Source organism: Lampris incognitus, chromosome 1 (assembly GCF_029633865.1).
Source record: "Lampris incognitus isolate fLamInc1 chromosome 1, fLamInc1.hap2, whole genome shotgun sequence".
NCBI lineage: Eukaryota > Metazoa > Chordata > Actinopteri > Lampriformes > Lampridae > Lampris > Lampris incognitus.
Genome location: NC_079211.1, coordinates 28,739,813 through 28,760,605, shown reverse-complemented (window position 1 = coordinate 28,760,605; position 20,793 = coordinate 28,739,813). Strand labels below are relative to the sequence as shown.

Genomic DNA, 20,793 nt, shown 5'->3' with positions numbered 1-20,793 from the left:
ACTCAATACTAATGCTAATTACTAACAACTACTAATATTTTTAACATCACAATTCATAATTAATCTGGAGAGTATACAACAGTTTTTGAGGTACACATTTCAATTTTTCAATGATTTAGACATGTACTTTGAATGTAAATAAGGTGCCAGAGTGCATGAAAAAGTATCAAAATAGAGCTTGTTTATTTAAAAAAAAAATTCCGGGAGAGAATCCCCCCAATAGAAGTGCAGGCTAAGCCCCGAAGCCCTCAAATCCTGGAAATGTCCCTGGCGCTGTAGAGTAAGACACCAGACTGGGGGGGATTGGGGAGCAAATGGTGGGGGGCATTCATTTCAGCTGACATTAGTGCTTGAAGTGGGCTGGTACTCACTGGTACAATGAAACTGGTTTCCTTTCATATTTGGTGATCTTCCTGGCAAATTCACCCGAGAGTCAAGCTGCTCTCTTGCATGCTGAAACAAATGTTCACATGCACTTTATGTAGCCTACGTTGGGCTTGTTTTGTGGCTCAGCACTGCAGCATTTTTCAAAGTTTGCATTTTGTCTTTGCTTTCATTCTGTTTTTATGCTTTTATCAAAGATTTGTTTCAATGTCTTAATTAGATTCCATGCTTAATAATAAAATGGCTTTTGTCTGTTGTTTTCCCATAAAAAGTGTCTCAGAATGAAATAAAAGATGCAAGGCATACTTTAAAAAAATGCAGCAGGGCGTCCGGGTAGTGTGGCGGCCTATTCCGTTGCCTACCAATGCGGGGGACACAATTGGCCGTGTCTGTGGATGGGAAGCCGGATGTGGGTATGGGTCCTGGTCGTTGCACTAACGCCTCCTCTGGTCGGTGGGGGCGCCTATTCGAGGAGGAACTGGGAGGAAGAGCGTGATTCTCTCACATGCTAAGTCCCCCTGGTAAAACTCCTCACTGTCAGGTGAAAAGAAGCGGCTGGCGACTCCGCGTGTGTCGGAGGGGACATGTGGTAGTCTGTAGCCCTCCCCCGGTTCAGTATAGGGGATGGAGCACAGACCGGGAAGGCTCGGAAGAGTGGGGTAATTGGCCGGATACAACTGGAGAGAAAAAGATGGAAAAAATCAAAATACAGCAGCACTGAGACTACGAACTTACACTCCCTACAAACCTACTAAGCTTGTTTTGTTACAGCATGTAAGCAAATTTTATGGTCCATAGTTTCAAGATAAAATGTCTTGAAATTCTTTTTAACTTAACCCCCCCCCCCCATTTCAATGAGTTTACAAAAGTCATTCCACCAAGTACCCATGATGCAGTCATGATCCAGCGCTGACATTGGGTAAATTACAGCACTGCAATATCATCTATGTAGTGTAGCCTCCGCCTCAACTGATACCATACCTACAACTCTCCACCGGTCTTGCTTTGTGTATGATTACACTGGTCTTATTATGTTGCCAGTTCAAACTTAAAATGCAGCCAAAATGCAGAAAACAAGGTTTGAACCCCCCCCCCCCGGGTAGGACCCTCAGACCTCCCTTTCTGGGAAAGGGAGGTCTGAGGGTCCTACCCGAACCAGCCATCGGAAATCCATCAATTCTCAATGGATCCTTTGTAAACTAATATAGCGAAAAAACTGAGTTGACAAGATGTAGGCTGGTTGTGCGAGGCTAGGAAAATTGCCAACAAAACCATTCTTTTCAAAAGTATTTCTGGAATTTTAGAACGGTCAAACACTAATGTAGTTATCATTGGTTTAAGTGGGTTAGACAAAATGACAACCTTCAGACTGTAGCTTTAAAAAGGTGCTGTAGCACTAATGCCAGCTATCTGGGGACAAATGCATAAACTCCAGTTTTCAAAACTAACATTTGAAAAGATGGGTCATAAGCAGTAAGGCAGGTGTTACTTGCATATTCTTTCATAAATTAATTGGTTAGACAAATCAAACAAAACTTATTGCACTTATCTATTTTTATGGAATTTACATAGACAATGTGGATTGACAGATTCCTGGTTGCTGGATTGTTTTTTTTGTTTTTTTATGGCATTATCCCTTTTCACTGCAGGGGAGATGGAGACCGAGAGCCAACCTAAGCGGCTCTTCCAGGGTACCACCAACATGTTGTCCTCCGATGTCCCCCACCTGTCAGATCTTGGTTCTTGGTAAGGCAATGAGAAGAAAGGAAACCTGCTGGAAAAGCAGTCAAATGCACAAAATTTTGCCAACTGCTTTTAGGTCTGGACTCTCTTAAAGGGTTTAGTACCTCACCTGTTATCATCCTCTACCACCTTGATGAGATAATATCGTTGACACGAGCTACATCTTGTAAATTCATAGAAAGCCAGAGTTGATGCCACACAAATTCTTTTCAGTCTCAGTGAAACTCTTTATCGGCTGTTGGTATGAATTATCATTATTTTGTGTATCAATACTTTAGGCTACAATCGTGAAGACGCCATTTTTGTTTAATTTGCTCACACTTAATGTTGACACTTGTAACTGCATAATTGCTTGACCACTCAAATACCCAGAGATTGTTCAAAATTAAATTTTTGGTCAACACTTTACCCACCATTGAACAAAACAGAACAGAACAGAACAGAACAAATAATGGGGGGTTGCAAAACCAAATTAAGCCAGCAGTAAAACAGAGTAATGCTTGCAAAGGGCTTACCATTGAGATATGCAATTAACGCTATAATGGTCGCCATCATAAACATACAACAAATGACAAAAACCCACAATGCATGTAGGGCTGATTAATTCCAGGACCTGGCTACCCAACACTGATGTGGATATGATGAGGGCATGTCAAATAGAAGTTGAGAAAGCTTCAAATCATATAACAGAGCCATAACCACATGAAGTAGCATATTTTTGTTTATGTGCAGATCAAAGTTCTGCCGTTCATATTTTTTTCTAAATCATGAGGTCCCTGATAGGGGGAGATGATAATGAGTGGTCTGTAAGAGAAGATCCTTGAACGTGTCATGACGTCTGCACAGCACACGCCTTAGACACCACAGTGGTGTTGTATTTTCATGATACAGGCATAGCTTTAATGTTATTAAACGACTAATCATGGGGTTTGATTCTATACTGTTGCCTTTGAATGCCGTCAATTCATTACAACCATGCTGCACAAATGCCCAGGCTATATGCCTACATAAAAAAATTACAATGCAACGACAATCCCCCGTTAACCAGAGTGGGCTACCATATTATTTACGAGCAAAGTTTATACACTTTCAGACAAGTAAAAAGAAAAGGTGAAGAATTACAGTTGCCTTTTGGCCATCACAACACCCACATTGAATTTCCGTTGCTGCATGTTTACTTGGGACTGAAACTGTTTGTTTACAGATGCGTTTTCATTATCAAAAGGTTCATCACCTGGAATATAACAAAGCATAAAAAAAATGATTTTGCTTACTGCGAACCGTGTACATATATAATGTAATAATAATAATGTATATGTAAGGATACTTACTATCCTCACACATAGGTGCCAAAAACACAGGTGGTCCAAAACTAATAGGTGCAGGATCCTGCACCTCACAATTAAGCAGCATTTCAAAATAACAAGATAAATCTTTTATTTTAAAATAAGGCTGATGTGGCTATTTGTTGTGAAAATTATTTCACCCCACAAAAGAGGTTCAAACCCTGGTCCCACTTTTCGCGGTCATAGTTTAACTTAGTTTTAGCAATTGATGTGTGGTTTGTTAGTAAAGATACTTTTACTACCATGAAATGAGCAGCTACAATAGTGTTCAGAGTACAGTACTGGAGTTTAGAGTACACTAGAGTGCGGCATGGTGGCGCAGTGATTAGCGCTGTCACCTCACAGCAAGAAGGTCCTGGGTTTGAACCCCGGGGTTGTCCAACCTTGGGGGTCATCCCAGGTCGTCCTCTGTGTGGAGTTTGCATGTTCTCCCCATGTCTGCGGTGGGTTTTCTCCAGGTGCTCTGGTTTCCTTCACCATCAAAAAGACATGGAATGTTTGGGTTAGTACGCCTGTCTGTGCCCCTGACCGAGGCATGGCAAGACAAACTGGAGTTGGTCCCTGGGTGCTGCACGGAGGCTGCCCACTGCGCCGAGCTACACAGCTAGGGTGGGTTAAATGCAGAGAAGGATTTCGCTTTGCAGATCAATAGAGTATACTACTACTACTACTTTCGGCTGCTCCTGTTAGGGGTCGCCACAGCGGATCATCTGTTTCCATCTCTTCCTGTCTTCTGCTTCTTCCTCTGTCACACCAGCCACCTGCATGTCCTCTCTTGCCACATCCATAAAGCATCGGCGACAGAAGGCGAGAGAGCGAGACAGTTTGTTTGAGAGTGTGTTGGATGTGATGTATGTTTAGAGTTCAGATAAGTAAGTTTAATAGCGATTCTGATATCAAAGGACACACACCACACTGGTCTCCCATCAAGACAGTTTAAATGTACATTTGGTAATAGAAACATTCTGGGCATTAGCTGTTTCTTTGTTGGTCTTTTTCACAGGAAGGTCAAAATCCTCCGGTGGGGTTCATCTATTTAGTCTCCTCTGTACAAAACCAATAGAGTATCGCAAAATTTTAAAAAAAAAAGCAAAAAAATAAATTTCACTATTTGGAGCTTTGTGAATTGGCTATTGATTAAAATATACCAGCATATTGATTAAAATATACCAGCATTAGACCATTTGTCTGCATCCATTTCTGGATGGTTGCTTAAAATTCAGTGTTAGGACATCAATTTGGGATCTTGGAATCACAAGGGAGATTTTTATTACTAGAGACGTTGATGTTGTACCTTATTCACCAGAAGACTGCTTGTCACAGTATCTTGGCTCTCTTTTCAGTCACTCCCCAGATTTGCTGGATGGCAGCCTTAGCAGTGTAGGCTCATCCACGGGCTCCCCAGGAAAGATGGAGGGAGTCTCGCCTTCTTCCAGCATTTCACCCTTCACCTCCCTCCAGGACCTATCCCCAAAGTGAATGAGGGATTGCAGGAGACGCTATAGGACAAAAATTGGCACAAAAGGAGTTTCCTTCTCAGACCCTCCAACTCTCCATCACCTAGCGTTAGTTAGGAATATTTTCCATCTTGCTTTTAATAGGCTGTTTTCTTTGCTGCATTTTGGAGGGTCTAGGTTATGTCTGAGTTAAAGGAAACGAAAAGCCATGGATTTTTGGTTTGTACGTAGAGGCACTGGTAAGCCAAGTAATATGGGGGAGGACTGAAGACAAGCACCAGCTGCTAGTTGTGGATCCTTTATGGTGCTTTAGCCCCCATGGTGATACTGTGTTTATGTGTCTATCCTACAAACGTATCACACCAGTATACCCTTTACTGGAGAGACATTGAGCACTGGACAAAAAATTGACTGTGTGGATGTGTTAGAGTGCCCTGTTTTGTGCCGGAAACCTAATGTCCACGGGCCTTTGTATGTTCACAGTTTGATTTAACTTTAACTTATTGTTTTCTTGCTTTGTTTTGTAAGTATGTACATATTAACCATGTTAAATATAGTTCTAATTTGGTAATTGGCTGTGAGGTGAATGCAGGCAAAGGGCTTCAACAGCAAACATTTTCTTTTATAAAGGAGTAGATGAGAGAAAATTAATTACATCCAGGGTTCAGACATGGTGATTACCTCACCATTTTACTGTAGAAATTGCGCTTTCAGCGGATATTCTATTTACTCTAGTCTGTGAACTGTGGTGGAAAACTCTACCTGTTGCCCATAAGCCAGCTCATCTTTGACTTGCTGCATTTTCATTGTTCTTTGTCTGGGCAAAAGACTCGCCAAGCAGAATATTACATGGAGAGTGTGAGTGTGGTCACCACTGTTGGGATTTGAACACTATTGAGCTTATTCTGAATCCTGTGTTCCTGTCAGGATAAATACTGTGGACATGCAGAGTAGTTAATGTGCATTCAGCTTTCTTTCTCAAATGCTTTCTGGCACAAGTTTCCTGTTTATTGAAAAGCATATTTAAAAAAAAAAGACAGTGATAGCTTTATATTACCAATAAAAAAAAAGGAACTTTGTGTTGTCGTTCACTTGAAATGTTACCAGTTTTGAATTGGTGGAGCATGCTACAAAACAAAATGGTGCCATTACATTTGTAAAGAGGCTGCAGTTTCTGCTGTGGTTAAATTTGTAAGCGAGTTTGATCCAAGAGTTTTATCCTGCAATAACAAATGTGATGTATGCAGGAATGAGTGAAAATTACACAAGGCTTCAGTTATTTCTCTTCAGAGATGATGCTGCGGTGTGTTGGCGAGGCCCAGATTGTGTTTTGCACCCAAGATTGATTGTTGCTAATTTAATGGTGGTTGTCCCCAGTGGAGGTCATAAGTATGTCTAAAGCCCTTCAGCCTTTCATCTATATGTAAAAGCAAGGGAGTGATTGTAAATCATTTTTATGAAAGTGTTCCACCTTTTTCTTTTTTTGAAGAAAACAGTGCATTTGCAGTTAATGAAGCAAATGTCTTTTCTTTACATTAATAAGACAGAAAAAGCAATCAAATCCTCTTGTCCTATCTTTTGACTTTTTTTTCCATGTTGTGTCAAATGGACAAACTGTACTGCGTCTAATCGGAAGGCTATAAATCACCAAAGATGACCATCATCTTATGCTTATGTCCTTCATGATCACCATCATAACAGAACATCTGGACTAAATACATTTATAAAATACCTTTAATAGTATAACTTTTTAAAAATCATGGTTACCGGCTTACTTATTAAACTTAATTTTGACCTTGCTATGGTGCAGCATCCCACAAATTTATGCAAGATGAAGACCGCACTAATGATCTTTAATAAATACAGCTGCTAGTTAAACTATTCTGTATGAGAGAATTGTTCTTACCATCCTGTCACCATTAAAACTGGGCTCCCTTCACTACCACCAAAACTCAAAATTCCTAATTAGAAAATTTGGTAGATCATGGAAGGTATCAAACAGCCAAACATCTCTTGCAGAAAGCACAAAGAGTTCATTAATGTTGAGCAGTTCATCCAAGAACCAAGTTAAGAGCATTAAAATAGCTGTCTGCCAAGCAGTGAGAATGCACTGGTTAATTATTAAAGCTGATAATGTCCCCTTTCTAGGATGACCGATTTCTCAAATAAAATTGTCATATACACAGACGCACACATGTATCTAATGCAATACAGATGTTTGAGCCTTTATTAAATATTTGGGGCACTTTGCAGCATTGATTTAATCCATGTAAACTGTCTTTTTATAAGACTTTCATTTAGTAGCATGTAAATGTCATTACTGCTTAACAATACTCATTCAGACGTAGCCATACATGCAGTGCACTGCATTTAGTCATGAGTCTACACTACCTTTAAAAAAAAGCTTTAATTAGACAATACTACATTGGTTACAAGTGAAGACCGTAACAAAATTTTAATGGCTTTTTACACATGCGTCATGTTTTCTTTAAACACCATTCACACTATGGTATTCAAGTTTACTATAATCCTTTACTTAATGGCAATGGAAGTACAGATGGATTCAAGTTAATATGATGCCATACAACATTTTAAATCAAACGTCCTTATCTCTTCACGGGCCCCCTCTCAAGGGCAGCCCTTCTCACCGAAACCAATCCTTTGACCCCTATAATGGGGTCTCAATTGTTTGCTTCAATTCAACATAGTAATGATAGATATTTAAATATATATTTGAAAATAATCACATTAAAATGTACGCTTCGGAGAGTGGGTGGGTTCACCAGATAACATCACCCTACTCTCCTCTTGTCAACACTGCCCAATGGAGCGGGTCAGAGCTTTGAGTGTGACAGTGTTCTCTTCATCCTTTGAATCCTAGATCTACCATTCTCTCTCCAAGCCCAGGGCACTTCATGTACGTAGGATGACCATTGTAAGAAGACCTTGAGAGGCAAAGACATGAAATTGAATGATTCATCACGAACACATTCAGCAACGCAACTGATAGATTTCGTAAAGAAGAATGAATATGGCTTATTGTGGAGCAAGGAGAACCCCAATCCTTTCCATTAGTAAAACTCATTGCAAAAGTTCTACTTACTTACCAAGAACATAAGCAGCTACAAGTTTCTTGTTAACACTTAAGTGGAGGTAGACAGGCACGGTAGATTCTTGCTCCCCCAGGGTTGGGAGCATCAGGGCGGCCATACAAATCAGCCCAAGCAGCACCGTCAACAAACTAGGCCCTCCAGAAGCAGGCCGACTCTCTGCCAAACACAAATTCACGAGACACTGCTGTTAGCGGTTATGTCCCAAACCATGGGAAATCACCATTCATGACTTAAGAGAAAAATTATACACATACAAAAATTGTATGGATCATACAATTTTTTCGAAAACGCAAAATCAGACCTGCAAGATAGACAGCATCTTGCACTAGACACAGAAAAATGAACAAGTTAAGGTTTGATGAATGTTACAAAAGAAAATGTTTTGTTTAATTAAGAATGTAAGAAAATGTTTCAGGTTTTGTCTTGATGCATGCTCAATAATCCAGGTAAGAAAATCACACTAAGTTGAATCAGTTCATCTGGGGACAATGTTTATTGAAAGAGAAACATTTCATCACTCATTTAAGTGACCTCTTCAGTCTCAACAGACTACAGGTATCCCCACCCTTATAAACAATACAGTTGCGTAATGACCGAAACCAATGATCGGTTTCATATGCAAATTGCTGTGACCATTAACTAGAGTTACAATGGCCATGTGTACTATTCACAGAGGATTTGGGAATGGTTGCAATCACAGCATTGTAAGATGGTGACAGATGTACTCTTAGCCCCCCCCCCCCCGGTTCAGGGATGGTCGTTCCCTATACAATGCAATCCATCCATCCCTCTTCACACAGATGGCCTCTTTGACTCCCCATTCAAACCAGTGTTCCTTCCTCTCAAGGAGGCGCACATCCTCATCCTTGAAAATGCCATTGGTCTGTAGACTGCGGAGTCTTGGTATGACGCATTAGCTCTTCTGTGTTGTGTCATCCTCCTGGCCAGCATCTGTTTGGTTTCCCCAATGTACAATTCACGGCAATCCTCCTGGCACTGAACAGTGTACACTATATTGCTCTTTTTGTGTGGGGGACCCGATCCCTGGGGTGGACCAATTTCGGGCGCATAGTGTTTTGGGATTTGAAAGCAACTGAGACGCAGTGTTCGGAAAATATGCATCTCAACTGTTCTTGCACTCCCGCGATATTCGCAGTCACCACTGGTTTATGCTTAGACAGCTGTTGTCCTTCTGTTCTCTTCAATCGGCTGGTGCACTGGGTGTCTTCCTGGCTTTGACAAATGCCCAGTTAGAATAACCACACTTAACCAGGACCTGTTTGATTTGGGATTTCGCCCCTTCCCCGGTCGCTGTGTCGGTGGGGACGTTGTTAGCTCGGTGGTACAGCGTCCTGATGACTCCTAGTTTGTGCTCCAGTGGATGATGAGAGTCAAACCGTAAGTACTACGTAAGCATCAACAATTAAATGTCCCCCATCACCAATTGCAATTTCACAGTCTAAGAAAGTTGTAACCATTCCCAAATCCTCTTGTGAATAGTACACATTGCCATTGAAACTCTAGTTAACGGACACGATAATTTGCATATGAAACTGATCATTGGTTTGGGTCGTTATGCCACTGTATTGTTTATCAGGGTGGGGATACCTGATGTCAGTTGAGACTGAAGAGGTCACTGACATTAATGAAACGTTTATCTCAATAAACATTGTATCCATATGAACTGATTCAACTTTCTGTGAGTTTCAGGTTTTAGAAGTATAAAACTAGTTCCATGATATTCTGAACAAAAGGCAGGACTCAATTCTGGCAAAAAGCACCAGAAGACAGTTTCAATGCAAATGTTGCCATAGACACCTAGAACAACAGTCGATGTTGTCATTATGTAGCACTACATTACCCTTTCTACAGGCCATAAGGGCACTAAACACCAAATAATAACATTAACAACTTATACTGTATATACATTACTAAAAACTGTTACTACTGACACTTTCCTTCATACAGACTTTTGAACATTTGTACATTTGCATATTTGTATCGATAAATATCACGAGTATACCTTCTGTGTACTCCCCACATTTTAAACTTTTTAATTTTTAACATCTAAATTTTATTCCTACCTATTTGTTGTTCTACCTCTACTTGTTGCACAGTTCGGAGTTTGCCAAAAAAGCATTTCACTGCTCACTGTACTTGTTATAAAGATTCCAAATGGGTGTGTGTGTAGATCACCATTGGTACCGCCTCCCGTTGTGGGGCGGAACTTTCCTTTAACTTCTACAAGAGTGTCGAACCTGTTTAAGTGACAGACCAAAAGCCAGCGACCTAAGGATTACCGTGGAAGTTAAGGGAGAGTCTGATTATAATCTTCTCCTGTCCCCCGAAAGACCTGTTGTGTTCGTGTGTGTCCAGAAAAATAACACACGCCTACTTGTCAATAAACATTTTTGAAGATAACATCTTTGCATTCTTGCCAATGCACCACAGTGGTCACATACTCCCAACCAGCTATGGTTACAGTCCGAGTTAGCAAACCTTCATTACATTTGGTCCTTCGAGTTGGATGACGTCACCACTGTGGAGAGTAAAGATGTTTCTATATAATCGAAGTGAAGCAACGCAGCCGGCTGATACCCGACCCAGATGTCAGATAAGTCCACCAGTCTGGGTCGCTGATTATGACATCTCCCTGCCTGCCGTCGAGAGACCTCCCCTTGCTGCTGCTGCAGTGCTTTCAGTCCAGTGCCCCTAACAGAGGCAGGAGTACTACCACAGTATCGAGAGGATCGCTGAGATGCTACCTCTCACGCCCTGCCCTTTGATAAGTGGAGTCCAGTGGGTGGTACCCGTCCAAAGTATCCCAGGGAGTCAGTGTACTCAAGACCCCAGCACAAAAGCACCCCAGACCCACCGTCTCCCCAAGACATGCCAGAGGCTTCACCTGCAATACTGGAAGCACTGCGACTCACCATGAATGAGATGCAAAGGCAGCCTAATAGAAGTTGAGGGCCAGATCTATCACTTCTTCTTCCACCCTCCTCCATGGTGCGCAGCCCACTCGCTCAGTCAGCAGTGCACGCTGCTGCTTTCAGTCCTCCAGGCCCAGCACCACAGGCCATTGCCCACTTTTCATCAGTGCCTGTGCATGCTGTCAGCAAAAAAAAAGGATGGAGACTGGCCACCCCCCCCCCCCGTGGCAGAGGACACGAAACCTCAGCCCTCCACTATCACACTGCCCACAGATCTAGTGGCGGAGCTGACTGCATGCCTCAGGAGGATGGGGATGACTCCAGAGCAGCCACTCAGCCAACCGACGTCTAAAAACTTTGAGCCTTATGCCGAGTCGGTTGTATCAGGTCTTGTGGAGAGGTCACACCATCTGACAGAGCTACTAGTCTGCTCACATAAATCACCTTCTCCATTAACCCCACTGCTAGGCCCCCTTGATGACCAGATACATGAGGACTTCCACTCCAGCCAACAGACAAAGTGTATATCGGGGCCCTAAATCCACCATCCCAGACTTCAGTAGGGGGGACCCGCGTGAGTTTGCCAGGCTGAAGATCTCCCTGGAGAACCTTCTCCCTAGGGACGCGACGGAAAGGTTTAAATATCAGATCCTGGTAGACCACCTGAAATTTGAAGACGCACTGCTCATTGCAGACTCGTATACAAACTCCACCCAGCCCTATACAGACACCATGGCCTCTTTAGCAGAGCATTATGGGCAACCCACCAGCTGGCATTAAGGCGCATCGCAGACCTAATGGAGGCACCTAACATCCGTAACCATGACACAGCTGCTTTTAAAAGATTTGCCCTCAGAGTCAGAGCCTTGGTGGGCATGCTCGACCAGCTGGGAGGCCATATTGAGCTTCAGTGTGCTTCCTCTGTCACCAGGCTGATGTCCAAGCTCCCACAAGACATGTGGGCTGAGTTTATGAGGTATTTGTACCCCTTCCATGTCCGTATCCCTACTCTGCTAGACTTCACCGACTGGCTGGAGTTTCAGCTGAAGATTCAAGAATATGGTTACGAAGCTCAGCACAGAGGGGGTGAAGAGAGCACAGGGGTAAAGGAGAGGTGGAAGGACTCAAAGGCCGGTAGGCCAACCACAGTCCTCAATGGGGCTGAACAGACTTCAGACGGCCTTGCCGTCCCAGAGTCTTCATTCACCAGGGCCAGTCCACAAAGTAAAGTTGTCCTGTTGTGCCGGTACTGCGTCAATGACCAGCACTACCTGAACCAGTGCACTAATTTCAGCCAGCTTACCACTGAGCAGCAGAGTGCATGGGTCAAGAATAACAGACGGTGCTGGCATTGTAGCTGCTCTCAGCAGGCCGCACAGTGCAGACTGAAGGCCCGGTGTAAAAGATGTGACGGCAGACATATGGAGGCTCTCCATGACCTCAACACTAAGCCAAACCCAGAGAACACCTCATGCCTAGTGAGTGCTGCCAATGAAGTGCTTTACCTGGACAGAAAGTCTGGTTGCAGTCACATGCTCCTGAAGGTGGCCAAAGTTGTGCTACATAATGGAGAGCAGGCCATGGAGACCTACGCAATACTAGATGATGGATCAGAGCGGACCATCTTCCTTCCGGCCGCTGCTAAGGAGCTAAAAATTCAAGGGGAGCCAGAGCACCTTGCCTTGAGTTCTAAAATGGTATGTCCATCTCCTTTTCTATTTCTCCTGCCAGTCACCCCCAAAAGACTTTCAAAATCCAGAGGGCCTTCACTGCCTATTAGCTTGGACTGGCGGAGCACTCACAACCCATTAAGATGCTCCAGCGCGAATATAAGCACCTGAAAGGCCTCCCCCTGCAAACACTGGATCGCGTCCATCCCATGGTCCTCATTGGGTCTGACTACACCCATCAAATTACCTCAGTAGAGCTGTTCCATCTGGGACCTCCTGGAGGACCAGCTGCTGTGAAGACCCGGTTGGGCTGGACCATCCAGGGGCCCGCCAGAGTTGTCCGCTAGCAGCTCCAGCCACAGCAGTGTCTGCATATAGCCATACAGTCACCCTCTAAGGAGCTCCTTCATTGTGTGGAGAAGTTATGGCAAATGGACGTATTGCCATACAGGAGTGAAGGGATGGTGACACGATCACGGCAAGATCAAGAAGCCGTGCATATGCTGGAAACTAGAACAGTGAGGGTGGATGTAGACGGAGTGCATCGTTACGCTACCCCCTTGCTGTGTGTGAAGAATATGCCTCCATACCCCCAAGGACACTGTACTGGCAAATCGGCGGAGCACTGAAAGACACCTGATGGAAGACCCAGGATGAGCATCAGACTATGGGGAAGAGATCTCGAAACTGGAACAGGCTGGGTATGTAAAGAAGATAGCAGAGGAGGAGCTGAGGGAGACAACAGAGTCCTAGTTTATCCCTCACCACATGGTGAGTCACAATGGAAAAAACAGGATTGTATTCAACTGTTCCTTCACACACAAGGGCCATAACTTGAATGAGCTGCTACTACCAGGCCCCACTTTGACCTCCAGCCTACTAGGTGTTCTGTTGAGATTCAGGGAGCATGTCGTTGCCATAAATAGGGATATTAAAGGCATGTTCCACCAGGTCGGGTTGCTGCCAGAAGATAGGTCCCTGCTCCGTTTCTTGTGGAGAGACCTGAACAGAGAGGTGCCTCCCAACATCTATGAGTGGTACGTCCTCCCTTTTGGAACCACATGTAGCCCGTGCTGTGCAGTGTTTGCACTACAGAACTATGTGGCCGATCACAGCCAGCCAGAGGAGGATGTCCAGGTGACCATCGAGCAGTACTTCTATGTGGATAACCACTCACAAAGCCTCTCCTTCCCCACAGCAGCCAGGCAGCTGGTTGACAAATTTAAGACACTGTTAGCCACTGGTGGGTTTGAGCTGTGCCAGTGGACAAGCAACGTCCCAGAAGTCATCAGTTACCTGCCGAAGGAGGCGAGATCTCAACAATAGTGAGTTATGGTTCACAGAGTCAATGGCAGATCCACAGGAGTTCGCACTTTGACTCTGATGGCTTTGTGCCTCGGACACTCTTGGCTACAAGTGTCACCTCACTGACTGCCCCACACTGACTATGAGAACCATCTACCGCACACTGGCAAAGCTTTATGATCCACTGGGCCTCCTCGTCCCCTTCACCACGCAGGCCAAAGTCATTGTGCAGCACCTGTAGGACAAAGAGAATGGGACGACCTGTCTCTGACAGATGACAACCTTAAGGCGTGGCTTACCTGGGAAGATGAGCTGCAACACCTTCCAGAGATCATCTTGCCATGGTGCTACACAAGCTCCTGTTTGGATCACCTCAGCTCTGCCAGAAGCCTCCACATATTCTGTGACGCCTCGGATAAGGCCTACAGCTCAGTTGCGTAACTGTGCACCAAGGGCCCAGGCAGGAAGGTGGAGGTAGCTTTCCTGACAGCATGGTTGAGAGTGGCCCCCAAGTGCCAACAGTCGATGCCCGATTGAAGTTATGTGCGGCGCTGACTGATGCCCAGTTGGCAGCGCTGTTGCAGCATGAACTCACCCTGTAGCTTCACGATGTGGTGCTCTGGACAGACTCCACTACGGTTTTCGCATGGCTCCAGTCAGACTCCTGCCGATTTAAGGTGTTTGTGGGCACCAGAGTCGCTGAGATCCAAGAGCGGACTGAAGCTCAAGCCTGGAGGTACGTGGACTCTGCACACAATCCCGCAAAAGACATTACCCGTGGGAAGACCCTAAGGGAGCTGGTTGAGAAGAACCGGTGGAGCCATGGCCTGGCATTCTTGTGCCTGTCGCCTCAGTGCTGGCCTACCAAGCCAGAGGCTGAGCCTTTGGATGGCACCAAGCTGTGTAAGGCTGCCTTCAGCGGCTCCATCACCACTGCTCCTCTTCCTCACCTAATCGATGCCAGCCAGTTTACATGTTTCAGGGACATGGTAGAGGCTGTTGTGCGGTCATGTCACGGGGTGGCACGTAACCAGTCCACTCCAGTTGCAAAAGACTATCAAGAAGCTGAAAGAGACCTGCTGAGACAAGCCTAGACAGACTGTTTCACCAAGGATCTCCAGCACCTGTCAGACAAAAAACCTGTACCCTCCACCAGCCATTAGATCACCCTAGCTCCTGAATATGACAACCAACTGAAGCTGATCCAGGTTGTAGACTGCCTCATTGTGACCTGCTGGAGCCAGAGACCATTCACCCCATAGTCTTGGACATGGCCCACCAGGTGACCAAACTCATCATTCAGGATGCTGACCGAGATCTCCGTCATTCCGGCTCACAGCGACTCTTCGCAGAACACCATTGAAAGTACTGGATCCTCCGCAGAAGAGAGGCTGTAAAGCAGTTGTTGAAATCACCATTCTTCTCTAAAGGCATGGATTGCTTCGGGCCTTTCATGGTTAGAGTTGGACGGCGTAATGAGAAGCGTTGGGGCGTACTATTCCAAGTGCCTCACCACCCATGCTGTTCACATAGATGTCCTGAGTAGTCTGGGCCAGGATTCATTCCTAATGGCGCTCCACCAATTCAACTCATGCAGAGGAAAACCAGCGGAGCTTCTATCGAACCAGGGCACAAACTTCAAAGGAGGTGAGAGAGAGCTCCATGACTCGTTTAAGGCTTTGCACCCCATTCTAAAGTCAGAGCTGGCTAAACATCAGGCCAAATTTGTGTGCAACCCTCCAAGTGTGCCTCACTTCGGTGGTATATGGGAGAGGGAAATTAAATCGATCAAAGCTGCCCTGTATGCTACGATCCAGACTGTAACAGAAGAAGTTCTGTGTACAGTACTGATGGGGCATGTATCCAGTGATGTCGCAGACCCGGACCCAATAACACCGAACATGCTTTTGATGGGGCGGCCTGACCCCTCGTTGCCTCAGGTGGTGTACCCGGAGTCTGATCTGTTAAGCCACATCACCACAGTCATCCCAGGCGCCGATAGGAGGATCAGGACAGCAGAGATTCAGGTGAATACCAGGAACTACACCCGGCCAGTTGCCCGTCTAGTCCTACTTCCTGCCATACCTGAGACAGCACCAGAGACCACCAGTCCTTCTCAGGGACAGCAAATTTGACAGTGCAAATTTAGGGGCGGCTGTTACAAAGGTTCCAAATGAGTGTGTGTGTAGATCACTATTGGTACCACCTCCTGTTGTGGGGCGGAACTTTCCTTTAACTTCTACGAGAGTGTCGGACCTGTTTAAGTGACAGACCAAAAGCCACCAACCTAAGGATTACCGTAGAAGTTAAAGAAGAGTCTGATTATAATTTTCTCCTGTCCCCCGAAAGACCTGTTTTGTTCATGTGTGTTCAGAAAAATAACACACCCTACTTGTCAATAAACATCTTTGAAGATAACATCTTCGCATTCTTGCCGATGCACCACAGTGGTCACATACTCCCAACCAGCTACAGTTACAGTCCGAGTTAGCAGACCTTCATTACAGTACTTGTACATTAAGTATGTGCCAAATAAACCTTTGAATCTTAAACAACAAATGCCATCTCTTCCTGGATTGCATTGGTTTGTCACTTATCATTTAAAACGTGCAAAAATGTACCTGAAGTCTTAAAAGGGACAGTTCACCCCAAAATCAAAAGTACATATTTTTCCTCTTACCTGTAGTGTGCTATTTATCCATCTAGATCATTTTGGTGTGAGTTGCCGAATTTTGGAGATATCAGCCGTAGAGACGTCTGCATTCTCTCGAATACAATGGAACTGGGTGGCACTTGGTTTGTGTTGCTCAAAGTGCCAAAAAAAAAACGTTTGAAAAACTCAACAGTATTATCTCTTTCCTGAAATCATGACCCAGTTACTCGAGATAATCCACAGACCTTGTTGTGAGCAGTTTCATGTAAGAACTATTTTGTTGGACCGAACTAAACCTACATGAAACTGCTCACAACAAGGTCTGTGGATTATCTTGGGTAACCAGATCATGATTTATGGAAAGAGACACTGCTGTTGAATTTTTCAAATGTCTTTTTTGGCCAAGTGCCATCCGGTTCCATTGTATTTGAGAGAAGGTAGATATCTTTACAGCCGATATCTCCAAAACTCAGCAACTTGCACCAACACGATCTAGATGGATAACTAGCACACTACAGGTAAGAGGGAAAACGTGTATTTTTGATTTTGGGGTGAACTGTCCCTTTAACTTATGATAGCCAGGTAAAACTAGGATAGTGTTATTTGTTACTTACCATTACATGGAATCAGCGGGCTGGCTAGCCACCATTGATCTACCAATAGTTGTTTTGCAGTTAACATTAAGTATTTATCTAAGAAAAAAAGCTGTTTATATTGTAGCAAATTCGGGGAGCAGCTCGGGAATCGCCGCATCCCGGACGTGAACCCAGATTTCCCGCACCACAGGTGACAACGTTAACCAGTCCACTAACGGGTCTGACCCATTAGCCAACGGCTAACGTGTCTACTTATCCGTGCACATTACACTACCCCCCTCCTTCGGGAAGCGCGTCCGCACGCATCCCACCTCTGACACCAATGTAGTGAATTCGGGGGGCAACCACAGGAACTGCCGCAGCCGGGGCGCGAACCCGTATCTCCTGCACCACGGGTGACAACGTTAACCGGTCGACTGTCTACTTATCCATGCACGTTACACTACCCCCCTCCTTCAGGAAGCGCATCCGCACGCATCCCACTTCTGACACCAATGTAGTGAATTCAGGGGGCAGCCCGGCAAGACAGTCACAGCCGGGACGCGAACTCGTGTATTCCGCACCGCGAGCGACTGCGTTAACCTCTCGACTAAAGGGTCTGACCCGTTAGCCAACGGCTAATGTATCTACTTATCTGTGCATGTTACAATATGTTCTCTTGCAAAATATGAAGAATAGCCCTACACATCCAAAATGTCCTCAGGTACGTACCTATTCAAACAACAGCGTATGAAATATTGGGAACGACAATCTCAACAAAAACAAGGACCATACAAGGTCCCCGTATTCATTGCCTCAGCAGTGGCGTATGCCGCCATCTAGTGGCGCTGCATGTTTCAAGTACCGTTGTTTGCCCTACCTGTCTGAAACGCAGTCTGTTCAAAGAAGATGCTGTCGGCAAGCTGCTCTTTCATTCTGCGTTCCTCCTCTTGGGCCCGGGGGCTGACGGGCTCCTGTGAAGCAGAGGGACGCAACGTGGCGGTCACCTCTTTGCGGCCCAGAGCTTTCCGCTGGCTCTGCTCGGACACCTGCAGCCGGAACTTATCATACACACCATAGTGGCAGGCCCGCACATCTCTGTGTCTTATCACTCTGAGATACATAGACAGACAGTTTAAAAGGGCATGCTGTTTATCCCTGTTTAAAAAAAAAACAAAAAAAACTTGCAACACAAACAATACAGGATAAGGAAAGGGCAAAGGAAAAAAATCTGGAATTGTTTCCCATTTAATCAACCTGACATGAACATTTGAAATCCCATTCAGTGTTACTCCATTATTATCATTTGGCAAATAAAAACAAATACAGGAAACTAAAATGTATTCAGGACCACATGTTGCAATAACAGTGAAGAGGTACAGACAAGTTGAATTTGCATGTGACGACTACTCACATGTCCACGCAACACTGTGGTTTTACAGCTCCGGTTGAATCCACAACGGTATATTTGTTTGGCGCGGTGCACAGCACTGACAGAGAACAAAACAATGAATAGTGGAAAGTCTCCACTCATAATAAAGGATGACACTGACTTAAATTTGTAAAAAAAAAAAAAAAAACAACAACAATAGCAATTGTACAATGTGTCTCGCTGCTCCTGCTAACCTTTGAACTTGAGGGCGAACTCATAAGGGTTGTAGAGGGTGAGCACCTGCTTGTGAGATGTCTGATTGTCTGCGTAGAACACAAGCTCAGTAGGGAACACGAACACGGGAAGGCTTCCTTCCACCAGCTCAGGCTGTCGACTCTGCGGCTGCTGCATTGGCTCCAGCTGAGCTCTCCTCCTCTTCCCGTTCACTGTCTGGCTGGGGCCCCCCACCGCTCAGGAACTCCACGGATGCGTCAACTCCCTCGGGTGGAAACGGCACTTCCCGCTCTCAGTTCCTTAGGGCCATGACATGATGTGGGGCTACATTAAAGAAAAGAAGCCAAAGGCAAGAGGGCTTGACCCCATATCTACTCGTCGATCCACTTGCACTGGGGGGGGGGGGGGACAGCACCAATATACCTTTCACATCCACGGCAAGAGTGAAGCATATGGCGAAGTGCGAGGGAAGGGTTTTGAGGGAAAGTGTTACAAAACCTGGACGTGAAATCAATAAGTCACGCTCTCACATTGAAAGACCACGCTCTTGGATAAATCTAGGAAAGAGTCACCATAGAAGCAGGGCAAGAGTTCAGTGAACTCCACGCTGCTCAACACGTGTGTGTGTGTGTGTGTGTGTGTGTGTGTGTGTGTGTGTGTGTGTGTGTGTGTGTGTGTGTGTTTACTTCGGGGGAACCAGACGCGTGGCGGCACAGCAGTTTTGTTCTCCGAAGACAATTTAATAGCGGTGGAAACATTCTTCTACTCGTGTTATTCAACTAACATAGAGGACTTAGCCCCATCCAACAGAAAGCGTAACTTCAAATGAACATATAGCGGACGTCGCAGATTAAATGGCACTATTAAGATCGCATGGCGCTTTTGTACCTGCATCTTGGACCACGTGAATACAGCCAGGCTCGCTAGGACAGACAGACAGTGTATTGATCCCAGGTGGATTTTTTTTTGACACCGCAGCAGGACAATATACAGTGACAGCGCAAGAGCACGACATACATATGACAATAACACAATGAGGGTTGTGACCAACTTATTTATCAAGTAAACAACTACAGGGGACACTTGAGTCACATATTAGTAATAAATAGACCAATAAGCCCTGGAGCACGGTACCGATATCCTGTCTTTGACCCGTCTGAGTGACACGAAAGGAACAGAATTATTCCGTCTGACTGTAAAGCTAACGTTGGACAACAGTGTTAACGTTGGACAACAGTGTTGACGTTAGCTAGCATTAGCCTGCGAACAAAACCCAGTCACTGTCACACGTTTGATGAGCACCGACACTGTCAAAGTTACAACAGACTGATTTTATATCGCAGGAGTAGCGAGACAGTTAAAGACTTACCTTGGTGTTGTCAATACACGGGTTTATCTCAGGGTATCGCAAGTGTCTTTCGCTTATCCCACCCTGTTTTCGTTTCTCTCGCCGTTTTCTTTGTCAATATTACGACGCAGACGGCGCGGTGGCTGCTGGGATATTGGAGGATGAAGGAATTCCGCCGGAGTAGGTTCGTGACGTCATCAATATGGACGCCAATATGTAGTTTTGATCAATATGAATCGTAACAAAAACGCTTGCGGGGGAATCGCGGTGGACTTGAGTTGTTTTTTTTTACGACCCGCAGGACTTCACAGCCCGTGGCGCCTGTATCGTTTTGTTCTCCATCAATCGGTTAAATCGTTGAATGGTTAAATGCCAGACAACTATTAAAAAACGAAAATCAAGACATTTTTCACTTGACTGAGTTATCGCACGTGATAAATGTGTAAAATCGTTAGCAGATCAAGTCACATCACAGCGATTTGTCAGTTTGTGCATGGTCGTAAAAACACGCAGATGGTGGGAGCAAGGGCCTGTCAAATGGGTGGTGGTGGGGGGACTTAAACCTCAAGTAAACACGTCTAGTGATTACCGGAGTTCAACCTCCAACACAAACCTGGATCTCCGCCTATTTTATAGGGTGACAGAGAAAGTACGGGAAAA

The 20,793-nt window shown here is 45.0% G+C and overlaps 2 protein-coding genes across 6 annotated transcripts in view; one reads left to right on the top strand and one right to left on the bottom strand.

The window, feature by feature from the left end:
• LOC130114044 (hypoxanthine-guanine phosphoribosyltransferase) overlaps window positions 1-6,948 on the top strand; it is a 41,523-nt gene extending 34,575 nt beyond the window's left edge. For all 4 annotated transcript variants that reach the window (XM_056282211.1, XM_056282136.1, XM_056281896.1 and 1 more), the window contains exons 9-10: window positions 2,034-2,130; window positions 4,817-6,948. In XM_056282211.1, coding sequence (XP_056138186.1) covers window positions 2,034-2,130; window positions 4,817-4,952 — 233 coding nt within the window. In that variant the 3' untranslated portion in view covers window positions 4,953-6,948. The remainder of the gene's footprint in view (window positions 1-2,033; window positions 2,131-4,816) is intronic.
• A 193-nt stretch (window positions 6,949-7,141) lies between these two features.
• Window positions 7,142-20,699, bottom strand: mospd1 (motile sperm domain containing 1). Of its 2 annotated transcripts, none has more exons than XM_056286292.1 (6): window positions 20,155-20,699; window positions 18,806-19,109; window positions 18,594-18,669; window positions 18,060-18,292; window positions 8,038-8,199; window positions 7,142-7,875 (listed from the first exon to the last, which is right to left on the bottom strand). In XM_056286292.1, the coding sequence occupies exons 2-6, from the start codon at window positions 18,960-18,962 to the stop codon at window positions 7,844-7,846; spliced, it is 660 nt and encodes a 219-aa protein (XP_056142267.1). In that variant the 5' UTR covers window positions 18,963-19,109; window positions 20,155-20,699; the 3' UTR covers window positions 7,142-7,843. The 2 variants fall into 2 exon arrangements, with proteins under 2 accessions (XP_056142267.1, XP_056142274.1); XM_056286299.1 differs by having other exon boundaries at window positions 18,806-19,084.
• Window positions 20,700-20,793: the final 94 nt, after the last annotated feature.